The sequence below is a fragment of the Acomys russatus genome, chromosome 17 (genome assembly GCF_903995435.1).
Source record: "Acomys russatus chromosome 17, mAcoRus1.1, whole genome shotgun sequence".
In the NCBI taxonomy this organism is placed as follows: domain Eukaryota; kingdom Metazoa; phylum Chordata; class Mammalia; order Rodentia; family Muridae; genus Acomys; species Acomys russatus.
This window is the reverse complement of record NC_067153.1, coordinates 61,431,368-61,456,532: the sequence shown is the minus strand read 5'-3', so window position 1 is coordinate 61,456,532 and position 25,165 is coordinate 61,431,368. Positions and strand designations below refer to the sequence as shown.

General features: G+C 54.2%; 1 protein-coding gene across 1 annotated transcript in view; it reads left to right on the top strand.

Annotated features, from left to right (window-relative positions):
• The window catches only part of Faim2 (Fas apoptotic inhibitory molecule 2), a 31,935-nt gene extending 8,373 nt beyond the window's left edge, over window positions 1-23,562 (top strand). The window contains exons 6-12 of the mRNA XM_051160334.1: window positions 5,290-5,340; window positions 6,141-6,180; window positions 6,887-6,924; window positions 7,568-7,655; window positions 7,879-7,974; window positions 9,529-9,582; window positions 23,391-23,562. Of these exons, the coding sequence (XP_051016291.1) occupies window positions 5,290-5,340; window positions 6,141-6,180; window positions 6,887-6,924; window positions 7,568-7,655; window positions 7,879-7,974; window positions 9,529-9,582; window positions 23,391-23,540 (517 nt within the window). The 3' untranslated portion in view covers window positions 23,541-23,562. The remainder of the gene's footprint in view (window positions 1-5,289; window positions 5,341-6,140; window positions 6,181-6,886; window positions 6,925-7,567; window positions 7,656-7,878; window positions 7,975-9,528; window positions 9,583-23,390) is intronic.
• The last annotated feature ends 1,603 nt before the right edge of the window (window positions 23,563-25,165 follow it).

The window sequence follows — 25,165 nt, the reverse complement described above, 5'->3', positions numbered from 1 at the left end:
CTCCTGGGCAGGAGGCCTCTGCCTATGGGGGAGGGGGGAGGGTAGTGTGGTGTGGTGTATGCAAAGGAGCTTGCAAGGGAGGCTAGGGCTAGGAGCTGTGAGAGAAGAGTGGTTAAAACAGAAGGCTTAGGAGTGAGAACACTGAGGTGCGGTCCCTCCATTAGGGGCTAGACTGGGGGAGCTCTCTGAGCTGGCGACAGGAGGCCCTCCTGTCCGAGAGAGCAGTGTCAAGACACAGCCTGACAGAGGAGCCTGCGCTTCAGTAGGGATCAATGTGGGGCTCTGCAGATAGGCTGCCTGGGCCACCAGAGCCTTAGACCAGAGAGAGACTAGAGTGGTCTTAAAGTTGGGCTTAGAGTGGGCACAAGTGGGCCACAGGCCAACAGTAAGGAAACTCTCCGGGGTTCCAGGAGTGAGGGCACCCACTCACAGAGTCTTTCCTAGGGCACAGGACAGATGGACAGATGGACTCCCCAGGGGGTGTGGGGGGAGGGCTGAGTTCTGGGGAGTTGGGAGGCACCTTGTGTACAGCTAATGAGTCCCCAGGGATGGCCACCTTGGCCAGCCCACACAGCGGGTTGGCATAGCTCCTAGCACGTCAGCACTATCTGGCAGGCTTAGTGCCCCCACCCCCACCCCAACCCCGAGACCTTGGAAATAGTGTCCTGGGCCCCTCTTCTATGACACAGTCTGTGAGGTTCCACGTCCTGAGTTCGTAGTGGCAGGAACAGTTCAGAAAGATGGGCAGAGTCCATGGTGCTGTGCTGAAGAGGTAGGGATGAGGAGGGAGGGAGCACCTGGCCTCGGAATGCTGAAGGAGAGAGGAAAGCAGTGATGAGTCAGGGTTAGGGTTAGGTGGAGGGAGGTGGGAAGGGGGCATGGATTATGCTCTCCTGGGATGCCACAACGGTCCACTACCTATGGTATGTCACCTCTTCCTGCAGAAGGCATACCTGAGGGTCTGCCCTGCCCTCAACCCACACCCCTTCAGTCTATCCGGGAGGGGGGCCTCCTCCACCTCAGCATCTCACCTCCTCTCCTCCAGTGTATCAAATGCTCCCCAAGGGCTCCCTTGTTGGAACAGCACTGAGAACAGAATAAAACAGCCCTTTTTAATGCATAAGGCACCATGCCAAGAACATATAGTTCTAATAATCCTGCCATGTCGGCACTGTTGGGATCTCCATTTCACACATGAGGCAACTGAGGCAGAGAGGAGCTGCTTTATGCGCACCAGAGCCAAAGTTGAAAGTCAGAACTGCCTGACAGCCACCCACTTGTCGTCCCCCCCATCCCCACCCGTGGTCTGCTGGCCATGGCCCTGGGTGCTAGGGCAACTCAGCTGGGCAAGGCCAATGGGCTTGTCCCTGGTCTTCAATCCCCATCCTGACACTAAGCAAACTGCCCCAGGCCCTGGGGCTGAGGGTTTGACAAGAAGCCAACTGTTCTCGCTCACATACAACCCCTCTCTTTCCGCCCAAACAGCCCCGGCTTTCCCAAGGTCCCTGTGGTCTGTCTCCGCTGGGTTCTTTCCTTATTGTCTGATTGCTCCCACTGAGCACAGTGTCTGTGGCAGAGCAGAGGGAGCAAGAGATGATGTGTGAGGTGAGGGCTGGGGCGGGGGGGGGGGGGGCACCGGGGGAAGCTGTCAGGCAGCTTCTAAGGACAGTGGTAAGCGGCTCCCATTCCATTCCTGCCTGAGCCTGTGCTAAGTGCTTCACCTGCAAGCTCCCACCAGACCTCCCAGGGCTGGTGACCAGTCTTCCTGTTCTGCAGAGCAAGGGACTGGCAGTTAAATCCTTGTCCGTGGCACAGACTTGTGGCATGCCTGGGACAGGACTTCTGGTACCAGGCTCCAAAACTACCACTGTCTTTGTCTGAGTCTCTCTGCCCTTCTAGGTAGGAAAGAAAGACAGAGGGGAGAGAGAGATTGAGATCCTTGAATCTAATTTCTTTCTTCATGTTTCTTCTTTGAGCATGACTACTAAATCATAACCAACCCCCCCGCGAATGACCAACACCCACCAATCCTGCCTCTTGAGGCCCTAGTATTTATATACCCTCTGCAAAGTTCCCAGAATTCCAAATATCACACAATCACAGAAACTACCTGCAGCTGGCAAAACCATGCTTCTGCTAGAGCACAAGGCAAATCATAGTCAGCAGCTGCCTCGGACAGTCTGAAGCAGCCCCCATCCCCACACCTGGGATTAAAACAAAAGCACAGCCTTATATTATTTCTGTGCTGTTCTGAGGAGGTTATTTGTTTTGAGACAGGGTTTCTCTCTGTAGCCTTGGCTGTCCTACACTTGCTTTGTAGACCAGGTTGGTCTTGAACTCACAGAAATCCACCTGTCTCTGCTTCCCAAGTGCCGGGATTAAAGGCGTGTGCCACCACTCCCGGTTTACTTCTGTGTTTCTTAAGGAAGCCAAAATTCTAGAATTCTCAGTACTTGTTGCCAAGTCTTCCTGGGAGCCGGGTGGTCTGATCGGCCTGAAGTGTGGAGGGTGCAAGGCTGGGCTGCAGGGAGGCTATAATCCCAGCCAGAAAGAAAGAGAAAGAGGCGACCCAACTTCAAAGGGAGGTGGAGGGGATGAGGGAAGAGTGAGGTCAGAGTAGGAGGCTGAGCAGATCCAGGTGATTAATTGGGTGTAACAGGGCGAGAGCCAAGAGTGATGATGAGACCTCTGGCTGCGCGGCTGCACGGTTGCACAGTGTCCTCCTGCAGTTGGGGTGCAGGAGCAGAGAGCACAGTAGAACTCAGTCCCACCGCACTGAATCCGATCCAAGCAGCTGTTCACTGTGCAGCCAAATGGATGTTCCAATCCAGTGCAAGGAAAAAAAAAAAAAAACCGAAGATCTAAAGTATGGGTTCATCCTGAGGGTGGGCGAGCCTGCCTAGGGAGAGTGGGACAGGAGAAGAGTCTGCCTTGAAGAAACCAGGCCAGGAGGAGGGAACCCCAAAGTGTGTCACCGAGGAACCAGGGAAACAATAGAGGTGATCAGACATTGAGAAGACAGGTAACGTAAGGGCCAACGAGTGACAACTGGACTTAACAAGGTCACCCTGATGTGACCAAGCCAGCTCTCATTACGTGGGGCTGAGGCCGGGTCGGAGAGATGGAGCGGAGACTTTCTAAGTAGAGCTTCTGAGAGAGGGCACACAGGGTTGCTGGAGCTAGGACCAGGGAAGATGCTGGATGAAGATGGGGTGAAGCCAAGGAGGTTGACAGGGAAGACGAGGTGCCCCACAGGACCCACAGGCTTTTGAGGGCCTGGGGACCTCAGTTTGAGGGCATTGGCCTGGGAGTGCCACATGATGTTTGCAGGTGATGATGGGCCAGGAGCCACAGGAGCCGCACCTCAGATCTTTCTGGAACGCAGCAGAGAGTGAGGCAGTCTGGGAGATTTAGGGGAAAGGAGGCTCTTTGGGCTTGCTGTTATGGAGGGTGGGTAACATGCTGAGGAGACAGGGAAGGGGCTGCCAGGCCAAGCTGAAGGCTTGCTGAGGGTGGAGCCCATGCCTTGGTAGGCCAACTGTCTCTGTTGCTCATATCCCATCCTCCATCGCTTCGTCTTTGCCCCTTGCTTCCAGAAAGCTCTTAGCTGTCAACCACCCACTAGCTACTTCCCACTGGACATGGCTACCTGATCCAAAAATTGGTTCCACTTCCTTCTCTGCCGGGTGCGGGTAGGCCGTGCTGAGCCCACAGCGTGGGAGGGCAGAACTTTATATAGTCAAGCAAACAAGATGGCTGCTATATAGTCAAGCAAAACAAGATGGCTGCAGGTAGTGATGAGGGAGGCAGTGCGTGGCAGTGGTTGGAAGGCAGCAACCAGAAACTGGAGCACCTAGGTTCAGTCCCTCAGCAACAGGGTAGCTGCATGACCTTGGATAAGTTGCCCAGGAACACAGTCTATAAAGAAGCGAGGGTAGTGTCAGTGTTTATCAACCCAGTTCCCCTGGTCTAGCTAGATGGTTCCAGGCCAGTGGGAGTTACAGGAGTTACGTAGTGAGATCTTGTCTCAAAAGCTATAAATAAAAAATAAAAATCTACACCAGGCGTGGTGGTGCATGCCTTTAACCCCAGCATTCGGAAGGCAGAGGTAGTTGGATCTCTCTGAGTTCGAGGCCAGCCTGGTCAACAAAGAGAGTCCCAGGACAGCCAGGGCTCCACAGAGAAATCCTGTCTCAAAAAATAAAACAAACAAACAAACAAAAAACAACAACAAAAAAACCACCCTACTCAGCACACAAAATATATTCTATAGTAACTTTAAATTTGCTTTTTATTTGTCTATTATTTCTGAGGCAGGGCCTCACATGAAGTAGGCTAGCCTCAGACTCTGTAAGTAGATCAGGATGACCCTGAATTTCTGATCCTCTCACCTGAGCCTCCAGGGGCTGGGATTGCATCACCACACTACAATGCCTGGCATGAACTTTTTTTTTGTTATTGTTGTTGTAATGCATGTGTATGTATGGGTGTGCACATGCGTGCAAATGGATCGGTGTGTGTGTGCACATGTGTGCAAATGGATCGGTGTGGGTGTGTATGTGTGCATGTGCATATGGAGGCCGGAAGCCAATTTTGGGTGTCGTCCTCAGGAAAGCCATCTACCTCCTTTGAACAGTCTCATTGGCCTGCAGCCCCCCAGTGAGGTTAGGTGGGCTGCCCATCAAGCTGAGCCCCGAAATCCTCTTGTCTTTGCCTCTCCAAGAGCGCCCCCATGCCCAGCATCTTCACCTGGGGACCAGGGCATGAATCCTCCTGCTTGCTGGCCACGCATTTCTCCCTCTGCGTTACCTCCCCAGCCCTGTGTGAGACTGAGCGGCCTACCGGGCTCTCAGAGGATGAGCTTTTTATCTAAGGTCTCTTAGCCGAGTGAGATGATGCGAGTCCACAGTCCCAGCCCACAGGAAGCTAAATTCGGAGGCTCAGTGAGCGTTCAAGGCTAGCCTGGGCTACATAGTGAGTCCCTGCTTCCAAAAGATAAACACAACAGGTCTCTGAGGCCACCTGGTGAGAAATGGAGGCTGTAAACTCCCAGGATTCAATATTGATAGAAGTGGGCCTGTCCCACCCAACTATGACCTTCTCTTTTCGGAACTGGACCACCATCCTACCCACTGCCCAGTCCTAGGATGACCACACCCTCCCCTTTGCTCTTGCCATCCTGCTCGGTACAGTCTGGGTGGGGGTGGCAGAGTAGGACAAACTGGGACTAGGTAGACAGCCTGAGGAGAGACCCTCTGGTTTGCTCACCTGTCTCCTGCTCACACACAGTGCCGTGTTCTTTGCCACTTACCTGACCCTGGCTTGCTGTTCTGGACCCAGGTATGATCATGACTTGGGGCTGGGTGGGGGCTCTGCCTTCCACCAGGGTGGGGGGGAGGGGCGGCCACGTGGGACGGGGGTGGGGCTGGGGGGCAGGGCGCAGCCCTGAGAGAATCTCATTCTCTTCTGGATTGGAGCCAGATGGGCCAGTCCATTTGTGCCTCTGAGGTGAATGGGCTGATGGGGGCATAAGAGGGGTTTGAAGGCAGGAGGAGCCTCTGCAGAGTGTGGAGTGTGCTCAGGAGCCTCTGCAGAGTGTGGACTGTGCTCAGAGCCTCTGCAGAGTGTGGACTGTGCTCAGGAGCCTCTGCAGAGTGTGGACTGTGCTCAGGAGCCTCTGCAGAGTGTGGACTGTGCTCAGGAGCCTCTGCAGAGTGTGGACTGTGCTCAGGAGCCTCTGCAGAGTGTGGATTGTGCTCAGGAGCCTCTGCAGAGTGTGACTGTGCTCAGGAGCCTCTGCAGAGTGTGGGCTGTGCTCAGGAGCCTCTGCAGAGTGTGACTGTGCTCAGGAGCCTCTGCAGAGTGTGGACTGTGCTCAGGAGCCTCTGCAGAGTGTGGAGTGTGCTCAGGAGCCTCTGCAGAGTGTGGAGTGTGCTCAGGAGCCTCTGCAGAGTGTGGGCTGTGCTCAGGAGCCTCTGCAGAGTGTGGGCTGTGCTCAGGAGCCTCTGCAGAGTGTGGACTGTGCTCAGGAGCCTCTGCAGAGTGTGGACTGTGCTCAGGAGCCTCTGCAGAGTGTGGACTGTGCTCAGGAGCCTCTGCAGAGTGTGGACTGTGCTCTGACGCTCATACTTGCCTTGCAGGAGGCACTTCCCTTGGAACCTGATTCTACTGACCATCTTTGTAAGTGGGGATGGTGGAAGGCCCGAGGCAGCCTGGGTTTTGAAAGCCAAACGGTCTAGACCGGGAACATCCAATGTGAGGTTCCCAGTGGAACAGAGGTGTTAAACCTCCCTTCTACGAGACCACCCCGCCCTCCCTTTCTTTCTTTTTCTTTTTTAAAGATTTATTTATCATGTATATAGTACTCTGCCTGCATGTACACCTGCAGGCCAGAAGAGGGCATCCGATCACATTATAGATGGCTGTGAGCCACCGTGTGGTGGCTGGGAATTGAACTCAGAACCTCTGGAAGAGCAGTCAGTGCTCTTAACCTCTGAGCCATCACTCCAGCCCCCTAGCCTCCCTTTCTAAAAGAGATGAAGCCCATTCCCCACACCCTCCATCCCTCCAATCCCCCCACCCCCCACCCCCATGTACCCAGGCCTGTGACCTTGGGAGATTGTGTAGGAGTCCCAGCCAGAACTGGAAAATGAAGAGTGAGGGTTCTTGCTGGAAGAAAAGGCTGCCTACGAGATAAAGGAGCCTGCCTCCTCCCAGCCCGAGGAGCCTGCAAGCTGGCCAGGGAAACACTGGTTAGCTGGGCCTCAGTAAAGCCGGCCCAGCACAAGGATTGCGTGCGTGGGGTGGAGGCCCAGGCTAGAACCTGAGGGCCCCTGGGATCCCCCAGTCCGCATGCAGCAGCTTGCTCACCGTGTTCTCCTTTCAGACCCTGTCTATGGCCTATCTCACTGGGATGTTGTCCAGGTAAATGGGACAGGAGTGGCCTAGGTAGGCATGTAGCCAGGGGTTGGCCACACCTGAGGGGAGCTGCCTGCAAACCCCATCTTTCCAGGGAGCCCTTGGGTCGGGGAGGGACTTAAGCAGACAGGCCACTTTAGCCTAGAAGTCATCTCCTTAGGCTCTACAGGGCCGGTGTGGCTCCGAGACCCGAGGAGCACGGTGCGGTCGGGGTGAGGCCTGGTGGCAAATAAGATGATGCCACCCATGCTGTGGCTTTAAAACCGAGGCCTCCTAAGCTGGGCGTGGTGGCACATGCTTTTAATCCCAGCACTCAGGGGGCAGAGGCAGGTGGATCTCTGTGAGTTCGAGGCCACCCTGGTCTACAAAGTGAGTCCAGGACTCACAAAAAACCAAAACAAAACAAAAAAACCAAGGCCTCCTGATGGTGTAAACTGTTCTCAGACATCCACTCTGTCTGTTCAAGACCCTTCACCCCAGTAGTGAGTGTCCATGACAGAGACGCCTGGAAAGCCTACAAGTGAGAGGTCTAGGGGACAGGACGGGTTGGGACCACAGGTCATGAGGTCAGCTTCTGGCAGAAAAGGGTGGTCCTGTGAGGAGGGGTGAGGGGAGAGGGGCATCCTACTGACCCCATGCCCCTCCGCAGCTACTACAATACCACGTCTGTGCTGCTCTGCCTCGGCATCACCGCCCTCGTCTGCCTCTCAGTCACCATCTTCAGCTTCCAGACCAAGGTCAGCCCCAGAGCCCATGGGCAGGGGAGGGTGCATGTGGGTCAGGAATCTGAGGAGAGGCAGAGGCCTGAGTTGGGTCTGATGGGGGGGGGGGGGGGGGGCAAGGGTACCAGCTGGAAGAGGAATACATTGGGTTATGGGGGTGAGCGCAGGATTCGTGGGTCTCAGCCTCTGGCCAGCACGCTGCTGAGGCCCAGTGCTGACGGTCCTCTGTCCCCCGCAGTTTGACTTCACCTCCTGCCAGGGCGTGTTGTTCGTGTTGCTCATGACCCTCTTCTTCAGCGGACTCCTCCTCGCCGTCCTCCTGCCCTTCCAATATGTGAGTGTTTAGCCTACCAGCCCATGAGAAGAGGGAGGATGGCCCAGTGCTCAGGGTGCCTTGCTCTCCTTATCCCTTCAGGGCCATCCTATCCAGCCCCCCCAACCCCCACCCCCGCACCTGCCCCAGGTGTGCTGGCAGCATACCGCAAGCAAACAAGGAGGCTTTTCTTGGCAGGCCTGGGCACCTGCCCAGCTCCATGAGCCGCATCCGGCTTCATTTTCCCTATCTTCCCTGCAGGTGGAGAGAAAGGTGAGGGGGGCTGTAGCTGAGAAAGAAACACTGGGGCTCCAGGGGCGCAGCAGGCTCAGTGGGCCTCCAAGGGGAGCAGCCAAGCCCAGAGGCAGAATCTGGCTAGCCAGGCAGGAGGGAAACTAGGCAGTGGGGCAGGAATACACTCCCCACCCCATTACACAGACACCCACCCACTGGAAGGCTCTTCCCGGGTCTCCTAATGGCATCTGGTCTGCCCACAAGAGTGCCTACTGTGTAGGAGATGAAGCCACCCAATGCTGGGGACAGGCTGGTGACACGACAGGTGGTTTGAATCCTGACAACGGAGGAAAGAAAACGTTGGGTCTACTGGGGGCTCAATGGTGGTCTCTCCAGCCACATCTGTGCCTGGTCTCCCGTTGCCTCCTGTCTGCCAGGCTGGGATGGCATCCCTCACGCCCTCTAACCCACTTCCATCCTGCCCAACGCCAGCCTCCAGGCAGTTGGCACCCAATCTAGGATGTCAAGATTGATTCTGGCATTTCCTTGGCTTTTCCCAGTATCCTGTTGACGAAGGGAAGGGCCGGAGCCGGCCTGGTGGCCTCTATGTATCTAGGATAGGAATGGGAGAGTTACAGGAAGGAGCCCCAGAACTTCAAAGAACCCTTTATTGACCCATGCCAAGCTGATGGGATGCCTTTGTTTCCAGGAACCTTCTAGAACGTTTTCTGGAAGGGCTCCACAAAGGGCAGCACTAACATGGCACCTTACAGTTGTGAAGTTTGCATGCACCATCGGTGGGGGGCAGGGGTGAGCACAATCTGGGAAGAGGCTCTGGTCTGGCCTCCAGAGACAGGCCCATCATGCCTAGCTGGCAGAGACTCCAGGCGCCTCCACCTCCATGCCCACCCTGACTAGGTTTTTCCACCTGAGCCTTGCTCGCAAGGCAGAGACAGGAAGATCTCTGTGGAGGGACAGACAGACAGACCTCCAGCTAGAACAGGGATGAATGGGGACAGCAGGGGTAGCCTAGAGCCAGACCAAGGCTGAGAAGATGACTGGCTAAAAGGATGTGTCACCCTTGGCCAGCCTGAGCCTGGGGCTCTGTTTTGAAGGAGGAAATGTTAGGTCTGTGGGAGCCTCCCCCACAGGCCTCTTCATGACATCCTACCAGTGCGAGCACCCAGAGAATCCCGTGCCTCTCTCAGTCCTGGGGCTTCTCAGAGAGGAGTTCCCCCACTTTCTCCGTCCTCTAGACCGAGCCTTCCCCCCAAACCTCTGGCACTTCTGCCAGCTGCTCCTTTTTACATGCTAAACCCATCATCTTTCCTCTGCCCACAGGTCCCCTGGCTCCACGCCGTCTATGCTGTGCTAGGAGCAGGCGTGTTTACCTTGGTGAGTTTGGCCCAGCTCCTGGGGCCACCTTTCCAGCTTTGTGACTCTCTTCAGACACCCCCCCCCCCCCCGTGTCTTCCTCATGGAACCTTTCTTCGGCATCTGAGGGTGGGGCTGGCACAGTGCCACACCCAGGGAATTTCATCTTGTGCCTAAGGCGTGCTCTCCGAGCGGGGCACAGGGATATGAGAGCAACAGGGTAGAAGCTGGTGACCAGAGGGGGTTAGGTGCCCAGGACTAAGACGAGGGGCCTGTCCCTCCTTCAGGCAGAGCATGGGGATATCCTGCTGTGTGGCAAGTTAGCAACTCCTAGAGCATTCTGGGAAGAGCTGCGTACCAGGTGAAAGGCTCACTAAAGGGAACTTGTTCGTTACGGTTGTCACCAAATTCAGTTTACAGTAAGAACGAATTTATTTATGTTCTTTGTTTTGGTTTGGTTTGTTTTTTTGTTGTTGTTGTTTGTTTGGTTTTTGTTTTTTTGTTTTTTCGATACAGGGTTTCTCTGTGCAGCTCTGGCTGTCTTGAACTCATATTATAAACCAGGCTGGCCTCAAACTCACAGCGATCCACCTACCTCTGCCTCCCGAGTGCTGGGATTAAAGGCGTGCGCCACCACGTCCGGCTATTTACGTATTTCTTTACTTATTTGCCCTTTAAAAACAAATTGGCTCAGAAAAAAAAAATGGCCTTAAACTTGCGATGCTCCCTCCTCAGTCCCCTGAGCACTGGTATGCAGGCATGCACCACACCTGGAGCTTAGCTAATATTTATTGAGCACTCACTTTCTCCCAGATGGCTCTCTTTTGTTCTTAATTCTCACACCTCACCTAACAGATAGGTTCCACTCTTCTGAGCTCACCACGAAGAGGAAGCTCAGAGATGCCAGATAACACACTGAGGTCATCCTGGCTTCCTAGGACCCGGTAGGACCAACCTGGGAACTTGGACATCTGGCTCCAGAGGCCAAGCAGGAAGTGCCTAGAAGCAGATGCCCAGGCAACATGGCCAAAGCCAGGCAGACACCCACACCAAAGCAGCCCAACATATCTTTGAGTCACGTGGGCCCCCAAGCACTTAAGTAGGTGCCTCAGGATCACACATGAGACAAGTGTGTGTCTGTGACATCATGGGAGGCCATCCAAAGAGACATCTATCACCAGTAAAAGAACCGGCCCTCCTCTCTCTATAGTTTTCTCAGCTACACTAAGTGGCCAGAGTCCCAGCTTTGTCACACATTCCAGAGACTCATGGATGACAAGAATATCCAATACATCCCAGAGAGATAGATGGGCATGGCGGCGCATGCTTTTAATCCCAGCACCCAGAGAGGCAGGTGGATCAATGTGAGTTCAAGGCCAGCCTGGTCTACAAAGTGAGTCCAGGACAGCCAAGGCTACACAGAGAAACCCTACCTTGAAAAACTAAAAAGAAAAAAAAAAGAATTGTCTGTTCCCCCCACCCATCATGGTGGTACACACCCGTAATGAGAGCATTTGGGGAGTGGAGGCAGGAGGATTAGAAGTTTAAAGCCATCCTTGGCTTCTTAGAGAGTCTGAGGCTAGCCTTGACCACATGAAACCCTGTCTCAAAGCACCGCAAAGTCTTCTGCATTAGCAGTTTGGGGTTCAGGAGTTGTCAGTCTTACTACAGTAAAAGTCAGGTGCGCTGTGCCTATTTAGTGCCGTTCCCAGTCCCTGAAGTCCCTAAGCTAGAAGAGCTACTGGCTGAGACTTGGGCAGAGGATGGGCTGGGCCCTCCAGGGGCTCTTTTTCTCTTGTATCAAGGGGATTACAACAGGTCCGAACCGTGACCTTAGACGGGATCTAGGCAGGAACAGAGGTGCTCCAGGTTTATGTATTCAGCCTTTTCACGGGTCTTTATTGAGCATCGGCTATGTGTGAAGCGCTACCTGCCCAGAGGCGTCAGCCAGGAGGAGGAGCACAGTGCTTGGCACTGTATGCGTTTTGAGAAATGAACCAAGGACGTCTAGTCTCAGAACATGAGATCCGGAAGAGTGCAAGGCACACCAAGCCACCTATTACAGGTGTGAGATCCAAGTTCTAGGCCACGGTTCACAACCTCTGGTCATGAGCCCTTTGGGTGTGGAATGACCCTCCCACCGAGGTCGCGTGTCAGATATCCTGAGTATCAGATATTTACTGTCATTCATAACAGTAGCAAAATTATAGTTTTAAAGAAGCAACAAAAATATTTTTGTGGTTGGGGGGGATCACATAAGGAACTGTATTAAAGGGTCGCAGCGTGACGAAGGTTGAGAGCCGCTGGTGTAAGGTTTCCTGACAAGTCATAAGGTCATAAGGATGGGTCAAGACTAGAGTGCCAGCTCACCTCAGCCTATCTGCCATGTTCCCAGTGTCAGGTCAGTGGAGATCCCACTTCTTGGGAACCCCTAAGTCCTAAATAAAGCAAGATGGCTGGTTACCCTGGATACCCACTTCTCCTGGCTCCTGGACCAGTGTTCCTCCCTTCTAGGTCATATTTTCTCAAGTGAAGAGCAATGCCACAGAATGGGTGGGGGGCCGGGGTGGAAGGAAGGTGAGAGAGAAAAGTCAGGGCCACAAACCTGGGCAGAGTCATGGGGAGGCCCTCAGAGAGCAGCCATGGCTAGGGACAGGAATGGAGTCAATTCAGAGCAGGAGAGGCCGGTGGAGTTGGAAGACAGTGCAGTGCGTGCCGTGGAGGCCCAGGGCATGTACTTTCCTTCCTGAGGGTTCAGGTTGCTGCAAGCTGTTTGAGGAGGCTATGCATGCAGGGAGGGCTGGGCAGGTGGTAAGCCTTTAAATCTGTTTAATAATCCCTCGTGTTATTAGAATAACAAAAATAATCCCGGCCATCCGGTCCACCCACTTTCACGCCTACTGCTCCATTGCTGTCTCTCCACAATCGGGGAAAGGAAGCAAGGCCTGCCTTGCTGCACAGTGGAGGCCCTGAGTGTTAGGTTGTGGGGCTGGCAGAATCTCACAGCCAGAAAAGGACAGGTCCTGGCCCAGGACTGAGGTGTCCTGAAACTGGTGTCTAGTGCCTCTGTGGTCACCTGAGCTGGGGTGGGGTCGGGGGCAGAAAGGAAATCCACCATCATCACCATCATCATGTGTTGACTTCTTTACTGGGCTATGTATGGAAACATGCTGTAATCCCCCCACACACCTAAAGAAACATAAAAACCGCAAAATATTCTTAACCCACATCTCTCTAAATCTCTTGCCCAGATATAGCAAAAAAAAAACTGCTTAGGAGTCTGTGCTCATCCCCCACAGCACGTTTCCCCATCCCCCACCCCATGCCCCCCACCCCACATCCCCACATCAGCCCCACCACACCCCCGTCCCCTGGTTATCTGCTCCCATTCTCTCCTGTGTGCCTTTTCAATGCTAGGCAGTCTGGGCCCTACTTGGCCTAGCTCAGCAAAATCATTCGTTCATTCTCCCAGAAGCCTCCTCCAGGCCTCCAGCTCCTGCTTTTTGGTGAGGCGGGCAGCCCCATCGTCTCCTTCCCTCAGGAGCTCAGGAAGCCTTGGGCCTTTGAGTTTCATGCTCTATGTTGGTGACTATAAATTTACACAAATGTCCAGTTGCCTTAGTCAGTCGGCCATCTGAAATCTAACAGACCCTTTACCATAACACATGCAAAGGAGACTTTTCTTTTGCCTGGGTCCCTCTGCCTCTGTACAGCCTCTCTCAGCGTTCCCACTCGGGGCAAATTCCTTGGCAGCTCCAGTCCTTTCCCCACACCCTGCACTTCAGACTCAGCAGCGAGTCTCCCACAGCTCTACCTCAGCACCCTGCTGAGCTCTGTGTCCCTTCTTTCCCACCGTCAGGTACAACTGCGTCCACCAGGCTTGGTCCGTGTCCCGCAGTGGCTTCCCCTGCTGTGCCCACGGTCTCTGGTGCAGGAAGCAGGCAGGAGTGGGAACCCTCTGCTTGGCATCCCTCCAATGGCTGCTTCCCATGGGCCCCCTTTGACCTCCTCCTCCCCAGCTCAGCTGTGTCCACTCAGGTCACTTGCTGCCTAGGCAGAGCAGGCTTCTTCCACAGCCAGGATTCCAGGCTTCTCTGCTCCTGTCCCCTGAGAGTGTCCCAGCTTTCCTTCTGCCCTTCCATGCTGTCTTTCCTCGCCACCAGCAGAGCACCTCCACACTCAGGCACCACACCCTCCTCCTGGGCCCCTAGCTCTGCATAGCTATCTCTTCCTCAGACACATTCTAGGTTTTTTCCGCTCTGTTTGGTTTTCTGACTGGAGTGGGGGTGGCATTTAACTCCTTGAGAGAGTGGGGCTCACGCACCACTCTGGTTTGTGTGTTGATGGAGCCTCAACTCCCGGAGCAACAGAGCACAGAGCAGCCACCCACCCACGGATGCCTGAGGAGTGAGGTGGGGGCGGGCACATCCTCTGAGGTGCTGGGATGGCCCAGCTGCACAGATGAGCACGCACTGTCCCAGCTATGTCCTGAGCTGAGTCACAGGGAGGAGGAAGAGGAACTTTGGTCCCCAGTGACCCTCAACATGTCTCATTCAATCGACTCTTCAAAACACCTTGGTTGGGATCATCTTGAAAGTTACATAAAGAGTAGTTGAGAGAGTTCATGGGCGCGGCCCTCTTGCATGAAGAAGGGAGGACACACCCTTGCGTGCTATTCAGAAGGAAGGGCCCAGGGTCTTATTGTTTTGTTTTGGTTTGGTTTTTGTTTTGTTTTGTTTTGGTTTGGTTTGGGTTTGGTTTTTCAAGACAGGGTTTCTCTGTATGTAGCCTTAGCTGTCTTGTAGACCAGGCTGGCCTTGAACTCACAGAGATCTGCCTGCTTCTGCCTCCCCAAGTGCTAGGATTACAGATGTGCACCACTGCGCCAGGATAGATCCCTGTATCTTAAGCTACCCCAAAGAAGGTCCAGCTAGGTTAAGGCAGTTTTCCCAGGCATAGGACCGTGAAGGCTCAGGTATTGCTAGAGACAGGCTATCCAGGCCTTTGACCTCACCCTGCACAGTTTCTGCCCAGCCCCACAGCTTGGCCCATGGGTGAACCTCTCAAGAAAGCATCCAGGGAGCGGGCACTAGTGGCAGAGGCACTCAGAGCCAACACCTCGCAGCTGCCTCACCCACTTCTACTGGCATTTCAGCTCTGGCATCCAGCAAGGGGTCAAGCTACAAACTCAAGAGTTCCTGACAGTGTGCCAAAACTGAATGTGGGAGAGACCCGGGAGGGGCCTGCTTCTTAAGGCTGGACCAGAACCCCAAATGGGCCTTGGGTCCATGCTGGGTCACCCTACCCTGAAAGATGGAAGATTCTCTCAGGGCACAAGCTGAGGGTCCTAGGAAAGAGACTGGATATGCAAAGTCTCTGTAAAGCCCGGGCTGGTCGGGATAGAGAGCGAAAGCGCCACTGAGGGCCCAGGGCCTCACCTGACATTTCCTTTTTTCTCATCCTCAGTGGGGTGGCAATCAAGCCAGAGGTGTAGGGACCTTGTGTTGTCTGACTGCAGAGAAGGGGTCCCATTATGTCACTAATCCACAAAAGGCTCAGAGGAGCATCCCAAAGGCCAAAGTCTAGTTCTAATAGAAGGGACAGGACACCAGATGGGCACAGTTCTCTGCACCATCCAATTAGAAGCCTGCGTCTCTCTGAGCAAAGGGCTTTGTTTATATCTCTTACCTTATCCTGATAGCACCCAGGTGTGCACACACACCATTGTGTGTGCACACCATCACGCAGACACACCATCGTGCGCACACCCCATCCTGCATTCACCCTACATTGTGTGATGAGGACAAGTCAGTTATACTCTGCACCCCAGTCATGTCAGCAAATAGTGGGGACAATAGTGTGACTTTAGTCACAGAGGCTTGAGTATTTTAAAAGTCACAAGCCCCTGGTGTGTGCTGTTTGTTTGAGTCCTTGTCTTTATAAGCTGTACTTTATACTGTATGAATACATCTAGCCCTGGGTTTCAGCTTTTAAAAATCTTAAATATGGATGAAGCAAACATTTTGACCACATCCCCGCCTTCCCCAGCGGTGACCTCGATGGGCAGGCGCTCTCTTCCGAGACTGTTCTGGAGACATGCTTGTTATGGGCTCTTGAGGCACATGCAGACTTTTGTGCAGTTGTGTGATAAGGCTTCTCATGGTAGCAGATATCACAGAGGTTTCCGCCTCAGTTCTGCGTCACATTAGTTAACTGTCCCTGTCAACAGGGTCAATGGTTTCCAGTAAAGCTGTTAGAACCCGCCCTACAAGAACAGCCCAGGGCTTGCAGCTCCTGCACTGTGGTGCCGTTTCTGTAGGACAGGCTGGTCCACGAGTTGCTTTTTATGCTGGTTCAACACATTGCAGCCCCAGCTTTTTAATGTTTAATCCTTGTCTACTGATGGTTTCCCACAGTGTGGCTCTCCCAGAGTGTCTTGGTGTCAGCTAGGAGATGGTGTTTGACGGAGGGACAGACAACAGATATATGTTTGATTCCTAGTGTCGCAAGGTCAGGCTAACTATGTGACCAGAGTCTGTAGGTCCCCAGGTCTCAGCCTGTGGGGTCGCAACCCCCGTTCAGGTGTGTCAAACGACCCTTTCACAAAGGTCAAATGTTAGATATCTTGGGTGTCAGATATTTACATTATGATTTATAACAGTAGAAAAACTACAGTTATGAAGTAACAATGAAATAATTTTGTGGTTGGAGGTGACCACAACATTAGGAACTGTTTTTTAAAAATATTTATTTATGCATTTTATGGACATGAGTGCTCTGTCTTCATGAATACCAGAAGAGGGCATCAGATCTCATTACAGATGGTTGTTAGGAATTGAACTCAGAACCTCTGGAAGAGCAGACAGTGCTCTTAACTGCTAAGCCCCCGAAGAACTGTTTGAAAGGGTCAAAGAGTTAGGGAGGTCGCGGGCTGGAGAGATGGCTCAGTGGTTAAGAGCGCCACCTGCTCTTCCAGAGGTCCTGAGTTCAATTCCCAGCAACCATATGGTGGCTCACAACCATCTATAATGTGATCTGATGCCCTCTTCTGCAGATAAAGCACTCGTATGCAATAAATAAATCTTAAAAAAAAAAAACAAAAAACAAACAAACAACAAAAAAACACACACACAAAAAAAAAGAGTTAGGGAGGTCAAGAGCCGATGGTGTAGATGCAGCCCTACTGAGTGGGGCACTAGAACAGAGGCCCACAGCTCCTCTGCCCTGTGCGGATCCCTCCTTCTCCCCCTGCAAGCCTGCTCTACCCCAGTTCCAATAGACCAGGGACTACACAAGTGGCTATCAGCAAGCCACTTCTCTAAGACCCCTGACCTCGTAGACTAAACAGTGACACTGCCCACCTGCCAGGGCACACAGGGACAGAGTAGAGGGCAATTCTAGAAGTCAGTTCTCTGTACTGCGAGGGTTCTAGGGAAGAAACTCAGGCCATCAGGCTGGTAGCAAGTACCCTCACTGGCCGAGCCGTCGCGCTGGCCTGATGATGGAAGTCAGATGCTTTTTGTTGCCCTCGTTAAACTGTCAGCTCTTCCCCCCCCCCCCAACATAGTAGGTGCTCCTTATTTGAATGCAAATAAGCAAAAAGCTCCCAGGTAGCTCTCAGGAATGAGGCTGCAGCAGTGGGTGGTAACCCCTTGGGGCAGGCTCCCCACACCCACACCCACACCCCCACCCACCCACCGCTAACACCAGGCAGAAGAGCACCCAGGAGCCAAGGGCAGAGGCTGCCTGTCCTGGGTGGCCACTGAGTGGGTGCTCCTGGGGCTGCGGGGGAAGGGCACCCCCAGACCCGATCAGGCCCAAGCCTTCTAGGTTGAAAGGTTCGGTTTCATGAGCTCACCCAGGGGTGACCGGGCTCTGGGAAAGCAACCAAGTGCTGCTGATTGATAAGCCAGCTCAGCGATTTATTAACTCATGCTTGGCAGCGGAGCCTGCTAAACAGCCCACAGCGTCTGGGCCGGCCCCTCCGCTCACCTGTGCTCTTTGCAGAGGACATGTCACTTAGGAAGGCAAATCTATTCCGCGGAGTGGAGTGGAGTAAAATGATAGTGGAGAGTAATGACAGCCGATGCTGCTGTACGGTGCTGCACGGTGCTGCACGGTGCTGCACGGTGCTGCACGGTGCTGTGTGGTGTTGTGTGGTGCTGCGTGGTGCTGCACGGTGCTGTGTGGTGCTGCACGGTGCTGCACGGTGCTGTGTGGTGCTGCGTGGTGCTGCACGGTGCTGCATGGTGCTGCACGGCGCTGTATGGTGCTGCACGGTGCTGTATGGTGCTGCGTGGTGCTGCACGGTGCTGCACGGTGCTGTGTGGTGCTGCGCGGTGCTGTGTGGTGCTGTGTGGTGCTGTATGGTGCTGTGTGGTGCTGTGTGGTGCTGTACGGTGCTGTGTGGTGCTGTGTGGTGCTGTGTGGTGCTGTACGGTGCTGTACGGTGCTGTACGGTGCTGTGTGGTGCTGTGTGGTGCTGTGTGGTGCTGTACGGTGCTGTGTGGTGCTGTGTGGTGCTGTGTGGTGCTGTGTGGTGCTGTACGGTGCTGTGTGGTGCTGTGTGGTGCTGTACGGTGCTGTGTGGTGCTGTGTGGTGCTGTACGGTGCTGTGTGGTGCTGTACGGTGCTGTGTGGTGCTGTGTGGTGCTGTACGGTGCTGTATGGTGCTGTGTGGTGCTGTATGGTGCTGTGTGGTGCTGTGTGGTGCTGTACGGTGCTGTGTGGTGCTGTGTGGTGCTGCACGGTGCTGTACGGTGCTGTGTGGTGCTGTGTGGTGCTGTGTGGTGCTGTACGGTGCTGTATGGTGCTGTGTGGTGCTGTATGGTGCTGTGTGGTGCTGTGTGGTGCTGTACGGTGCTGTGTGGTGCTGTGTGGTGCTGCACGGTGCTGCACGGTGCTGTGTGGTGCTGCGCGGTGCTGTGTGGTGCTGTGTGGTGCTGCACGGTGCTGCACGGTGCTGTATGGTGCTGCACGGTGCTGTATGGTGCTGCGTGGTGCTGCACGGTGCTGCACGGTGCTGTGTGGTGCTGCGCGGTGCTGTGTGGTGCTGTGTGGTGCTGTATGGTGCTGTGTGGTGCTGTGTGGTGCTGTGTGGTGTTGTGTGGTGCTGTATGGTGCTGTGTGGTGCTGTGTGGTGCTGTATGGTGCTGTGTGGTGCTGTGTGGTGCTGTATGGGGCTATATGGTGCTGTATGGGGCTATATGGTGCTATATGGGGCTATATGGTGCTATATGGGGCTATGTGGTGCTGTATGGGGCTATATGGTGCTGTATGGGGCTATATGGTGCTGTGTGGGGCTATATGGTGCTGTATGGGGCTATATGGTGCTGTATGGGGCTATATGGTGCTATATGGGGCTATGTGGTGCTGTATGGGGCTATATGGTGCTGTATGGGGCTATGTGGTGCTGTATGGGGCTATATGGTGCTGTATGGGGCTATATGGTGCTGTATGGGGCTATATGGTGCTGTATGGGGCTATGTGGTGCTGTATGGAGCTATATGGTGCTGTATGGGGCTATATGGGGCTGTATGGGGCTATATGGTGCTGTATGGGGCTATATGGTGCTGTATGGGGCTATATGGTGCTGTATGGGGCTATGTGGTGCTGTATGGGGCTATATGGTGCTGTATGGGGCTATGTGGTGCTGTATGGGGCTATATGGTGCTATATGGGGCTATATGGTGCTGTATGGGGCTATATGGTGCTATATGGGGCTATATGGTGCTGTATGGGGCTATGTGGTGCTATATGGGGCTATGTGGTGCTGTATGGGGCTATATGGTGCTGTATGGGGCTATGTGGTGCTGTATGGGGCTATGTGGTGCTGTATGGGGCTATATGGTGCTGTATGGGGCTATATGGTGCTGTATGGGGCTATATGGTGCTGTATGGGGCTATATGGTGCTGTATGGGGCTATATGGTGCTATATGGGGCTATGTGGTGCTGTATGGGGCTATATGGTGCTGTATGGGGCTATGTGGTGCTGTATGGGGCTATGTGGTGCTGTATGGGGCTATATGGTGCTGTATGGGGCTATGTGGTGCTGTATGGGGCTATATGGTGCTATATGGGGCTATATGGTGCTGTATGGGGCTATATGGTGCTGTATGGGGCTATATGGTGCTGTATGGGGCTATATGGTGCTGTATGGGGCTATATGGTGCTGTATGGGGCTATATGGTGCTATATGGGGCTATGTGGTGCTGTATGGGGCTATATGGTGCTGTATGGGGCTATGTGGTGCTGTATGGGGCTATGTGGTGCTGTATGGGGCTATATGGTGCTGTATGGGGCTATGTGGTGCTGTATGGGGCTATATGGTGCTATATGGGGCTATATGGTGCTGTATGGGGCTATATGGTGCTGTATGGGGCTATATGGTGCTGTATGGGGCTATATGGTGCTGTATGGGGCTATATGGTGCTATATGGGGCTATATGGTGCTGTATGGGGCTATGTGGTGCTATATGGGGCTATGTGGTGCTGTATGGGGCTATATGGTGCTGTATGGGGCTATGTGGTGCTGTATGGGGCTATGTGGTGCTGTATGGGGCTATATGGTGCTGTATGGGGCTATATGGTGCTGTATGGGGCTATATGGTGCTGTACGGGGCTATGTGGTGCTGTATGGGGCTATATGGTGCTATATGGGGCTATGTGGTGCTGTATGGGGCTATATGGTGCTGTATGGGGCTATATGGTGCTGTATGGGGCTATATGGTGCTGTATGGAGCTATATGGTGCTATATGGGGCTATATGGTGCTGTATGGGGCTATATGGTGCTGTATGGGGCTGTATGGTGCTGTATGGGGCTATATGGTGCTGTATGGGGCTATATGGTGCTGTATGGGGCTATATGGTGCTGTATGGGGCTATATGGTGCTGTATGGGGCTATATGGGGCTGTATGGGGCTATATGGTGCTGTATGGTGCTGTATGGTGCTGTATGGGGCTATATGGTGCTGTATGGGGCTATATGGTGCTGTATGGTGCTGTATGGGGCTATATGGTGCTGTATGGGGCTGTATGGGGCTGTATGGTGCTGTATGGGGCTGTATGGGGCTATATGGTGCTGTATGGAGCTATATGGTGCTGTATGGGGCTATATGGTGCTGTATGGGGCTATATGGTGCTGTATGGGGCTATATGGTGCTGTATGGGGCTGTATGGTGCTGTATGGGGCTATATGGTGCTGTATGGGGCTATATGGTGCTGTATGGGGCTATATGGTGCTGTATGGGGCTGTATGGTGCTGTATGGGGCTATATGGTGCTGTATGGGGCTATATGGTGCTGTATGGGGCTATATGGTGCTATATGGGGCTGTATGGTGCTGTATGGTGCTGTATGGTGCTGTATGGGGCTATATGGTGCTGTATGGGGCTATATGGTGCTGTATGGGGCTGTATGGTACTGTATGGGGCTATATGGGGCTATGCAGTGCTGTACAGTGCTGTACGGTGCTGTATGGTAGGGAGCAGTAGGATCATCGTCTTTGCTGCCTTCTGCTTTGTAAAACAAGGGCACTGAGGTCATGTGGCTAAGTTAACTCCTGAAACACGAAGCAAGGACCCAACCCTCACCCTTCCAGCTTCAGTCTGTGTGTCAGTGCATTCCCCACCCACCCCCAATCTGCTGAGCTCAGGGGCCCGATCCACGCACACAGGGCCCCCTCGACCTTGCCACAGCTCCCCTCAGAATCTCTCTGCCTCCCCGATGTGAAGTGTGAGCCACGTGAGCCTCAATAGCAGCGTCTGCCTAGTCCTTCGAGGATGCCGCCGCCACAGATGCTGCAGTAAAACCCCAGCAGTAGCCACCGTTCGTTAGGCGCCGGCTGTGTGCCAGGTGTCTTGCGTATAGTGTGGTTATCACGGTCTCGCAACGGCATCTTGAGATGAGCACTCTCATCTCCTTTCACAGCCTGAAATTCACGGGCCAGGAAAGGACCCGAGGCCTTGCTCACCTCCCCCAACTGAGCGAGTGGCAGGACAGAGTCTCGGCATCAGGCGACATTTGAGACTGAGCTCAGAGTCACCCTCCTTGGGCACCACAGGCTGGACTTAACTCCTTGCTGATGTCTTTGGTCCCTGTGTTTATGGCATTAGCATGAAGGGCAGGGATTCCCCCCAGAGTTCCCTGTGGGCTACTTTTTTTTTTTTTAAGATTTATTTATTTATTATGTATACAGCATTCTGCCTGCAGGCCAGAAGAGATGGTTGTGAGCCACCATGTGGTTGCTGGGAATTGAACTCAGGACCTCTGGGAGAGCAGACGGTGCTCTTAACCTCTGAGCCATCTCTCCAGCCCTTCTGTGGGCTACATCTGAAACAACCCCAAGAGGTCTGGGTCCTGGGAGTGGAGGGGCTGAAGGACAAGGATTGGGACATCCTTCAGCCTGGCTTTGGGCAAACGCAAGCTTCACGGTCAGGCAACAGCCCCTTTGTCACCTTCTGTCCCCCGTGGTGCTCCCAGTGCACTTCATTTTTCTTTATTCACGACAGGTCCCCCCAGGTCCCCAGGGCCTCCCGAGGCCTGCCCAGTCTAGCCAATGCCCACACCTCTTTCACACCCCAGGTAAAGTGTCGCCCCTCCTAGGACACCTTCTCCTTGAACAATCAAGAGCTTCCCCACCACGGCACTAATTACAGCACAGACCCAGCTTTCAAATAATTATCTCAAAGTTCTCCCTCACCCCATTAAGCAGTGAGCTCAGCTAAATGTGTCTCTCATTGTCCCAAAGCATTTATGTTACATGTGACGGTGTGGGAGGAACCCAGGGACACAGGCCTTCCACATACAAGTCATGGGTGAGCTAGACTCGGACCACAGTGAATCTAAAGAAATCTCGATCTGCGTGGATCCGTGGCTCTTCCCAAACCTCCATCTGCGTGGATCCGTGGCCCTTCCCTTTTTAGATACTTTCCTTTTTAGAGACTTTACGGCCTCAATCCTCCAAAAGATGTCCCGACCTGCCTTATTTCATATGTTGCTCGCAAAGGATTTCTGCTGCCGAGAATGAGCCCAGCTGACAGCTGTGAGGGAGAGGCCAGTGCTTCTGTGGACAATGGAAAGGGCTGGCAGGAGTGGTTGGGGGCACAAGGGAGCTGTGACTAAGGGAATCTGTGCAGAATCATCTGATAGGCCCAGAAGGTTCCCCTGGGAGAGCAGGAAGCCCATTAACCCAGGGTGCTGCAGGGAGCAACAGAGTGGGTAGGTGGGAGATGCCGGAGCCAGCCTGCTCAAACCCAGGGTTCGCTATTTCCCTGCGTGAGTTAAACTTAGGTAGTTAACATCTCCGCCTCTCTGGCCTCGGTTTCCTCTGACTGAGAGCGATTCTCCTGGAAGGAGCTGAGGTCTGTAAAGCATATAACCAGCCCCAGCCCCCCCCCCTCCCCCGATTACCGGAAGCGTGCATTTACCCTCAGACAGGGAGCAGGGCCTGGGATGACAGCGTGAAGGCTGTCTCAACTAAGCTCCCTTCCTCAGGAAGCCCTCCCTAATTGCTGCCACACCCACACAGGCGGGGGGGGGGGGGGACTCCTCATTAACCCCCAGCACTGCTACTAACACACCCCCTACCCCTCAGACCTTAGCTTCTGAGGGCAGAGAGCCTGCCTCCCTGCTGTGTTTCTGCCTGGAACAAAGTAAGTGCTCAGTGATTAGGGGCAGAGGTAATTAGGGGGCAAGGTGTTGGGGAAAGTCCAAGCCCTGGACTGTGGCAGCAGGGTCACCAAACAGCCAGGCGACAATACCAGCAGCTTAGCCCCCTTAGTGTCCCACGGACTGAACATATGGCTTCTCCCTTGCTCCTCTCTTGCAGTTCCTGGCATTTGACACCCAGTTGCTGATGGGTAACCGCCGACACTCACTGAGTCCCGAGGAGTATATTTTTGGAGCCCTCAACATCTACCTAGACATCATCTACATCTTCACCTTCTTCTTGCAGCTTTTTGGCACCAACCGGGAATGAGGACCCCTCCCCCCCCCCAGCCCCCTCCTCCTTCCTCCAGAGAATGTCCCTTCCCTGTCCTGTGACCCTTTCTGTGCTCCTGCAAGACCAGACATAAACTTGCTGCAGCCAGCCCTCCCCTTGCCCTCTGCAGCTTGTACATACATAATGCCATTTCCCGGGTCCCTGCAGATCTGAGGCCACGGCATTCCCTACGGTGCCCTTGGCACCCAATAGCATCTTCCAAACCTTCCAAACAGGCCCGGTCAAGGCTGAGTGCACCTTTTGCCTTTGCAGGCCCAAGGAACGAGGAGGTGGAAGGGAGACCCCGAGAAACCTGCCTGAGACTGTGACCCCCGCTCAGTCATTTAGGGCACCACCACTTTCTCTTCCAGGTCAAGCAACCATGCCTTTGTAAGAGAAAAAGGTGGAGGGGACCTGGTTGGACCATGAGGACAGGGCGCTGTCAGGTGGGGTGAATTCGTCCTGGGCTGTCCCTCTCTCAGCTGTAGGACCGGTTGCTTGTTCTAGGACCTGGGCGGGCAATATAAAAGGCGCGGGAAGCCATTGCTTCCATTACGTGCCTCAGTTTCCCCACCTGGATCATGTGGACCATAGGACGGTGGGGGGAGGCAGGGGAAATGTGATAGGCGTGGGACTGTTCTGAACTCCCAGGCTGGGGAATTCTAGGGAGCCAGCTGCAAGGACTGAACTAGGGCCAGTCCATCAGACTGCATCTCCTGGCAAGGCACGTGTGACTGCAGGACCAAGACCCCATTTTTCTTTTCACCTTCCACTGGCCTGAGGGGGAAGTGAGGTGGGGGAGGAGTCTGGTGGAAGAAGCCCTTACCCTGGGCTCTCCTTTAGTCAGGTCTCCTGAGGCCCTAGAATGGAGGCACCCATATCCCTTCCCCCAGTTTGCCGGGCCACTCAGCCCCGAGTCCCTGGGCCCTTGCCCCCTTATCTCTACATCTCTGTAATTTGGAAGCTATCCAGCTAATGGTCACAGCCAGGGCTGGTCCCTTGAGCCTGCCCTATGTGATGAGGCCAGAACTCCTTATCAGCCTCCTGGGGCGGCTGAGATCTCAGGCAGAGTGTGCAAAGTCAGGCACCCTGCCCTGGCTGAGTGCCTGCTGGAGTCGGGACCAGGGGGCCACACCTGGGGCAGCATGCGGGCCACACATGCACATGGCCAGCTCAAGGCCAGTGGAAAGTTACTGGGTGAAGGCTAGGAGGCTCTGAGTGGATGTAGGGGGCCCTGTTTGCCCCCAGGAACAGGGGGCTACGTAGCCAGCCTATCCGTCCCTGCCTCCGCCCCTCTCTGCCCTTCCCTCTTCCAGCCTTCAAGAAACATTACAGAAGCATTTGAAGTTTTGTTCTATCTTGGATATCTGAGGAGGAGGGAACTAGGGGCTGGAGGGAGGGTGGTATGTGAAGGATGAGTGGGGTGGGGGCTGTAAATGAGCCCATTGTTGCATGCAGTCCAGGATGCTCCTGCCACGGTGATCCGCACGTCCCCATTGCATAGTCATCTGGTGAACCTGGGGGGTGGGGTCAGCCCACGGCTATGTCCTGCTAGGAGCCCTCCAGGCTGAGTCTGAGCTGAACTGAGACTTGGGTGCCCCGTAAGTGTGAGTTGTCAAACT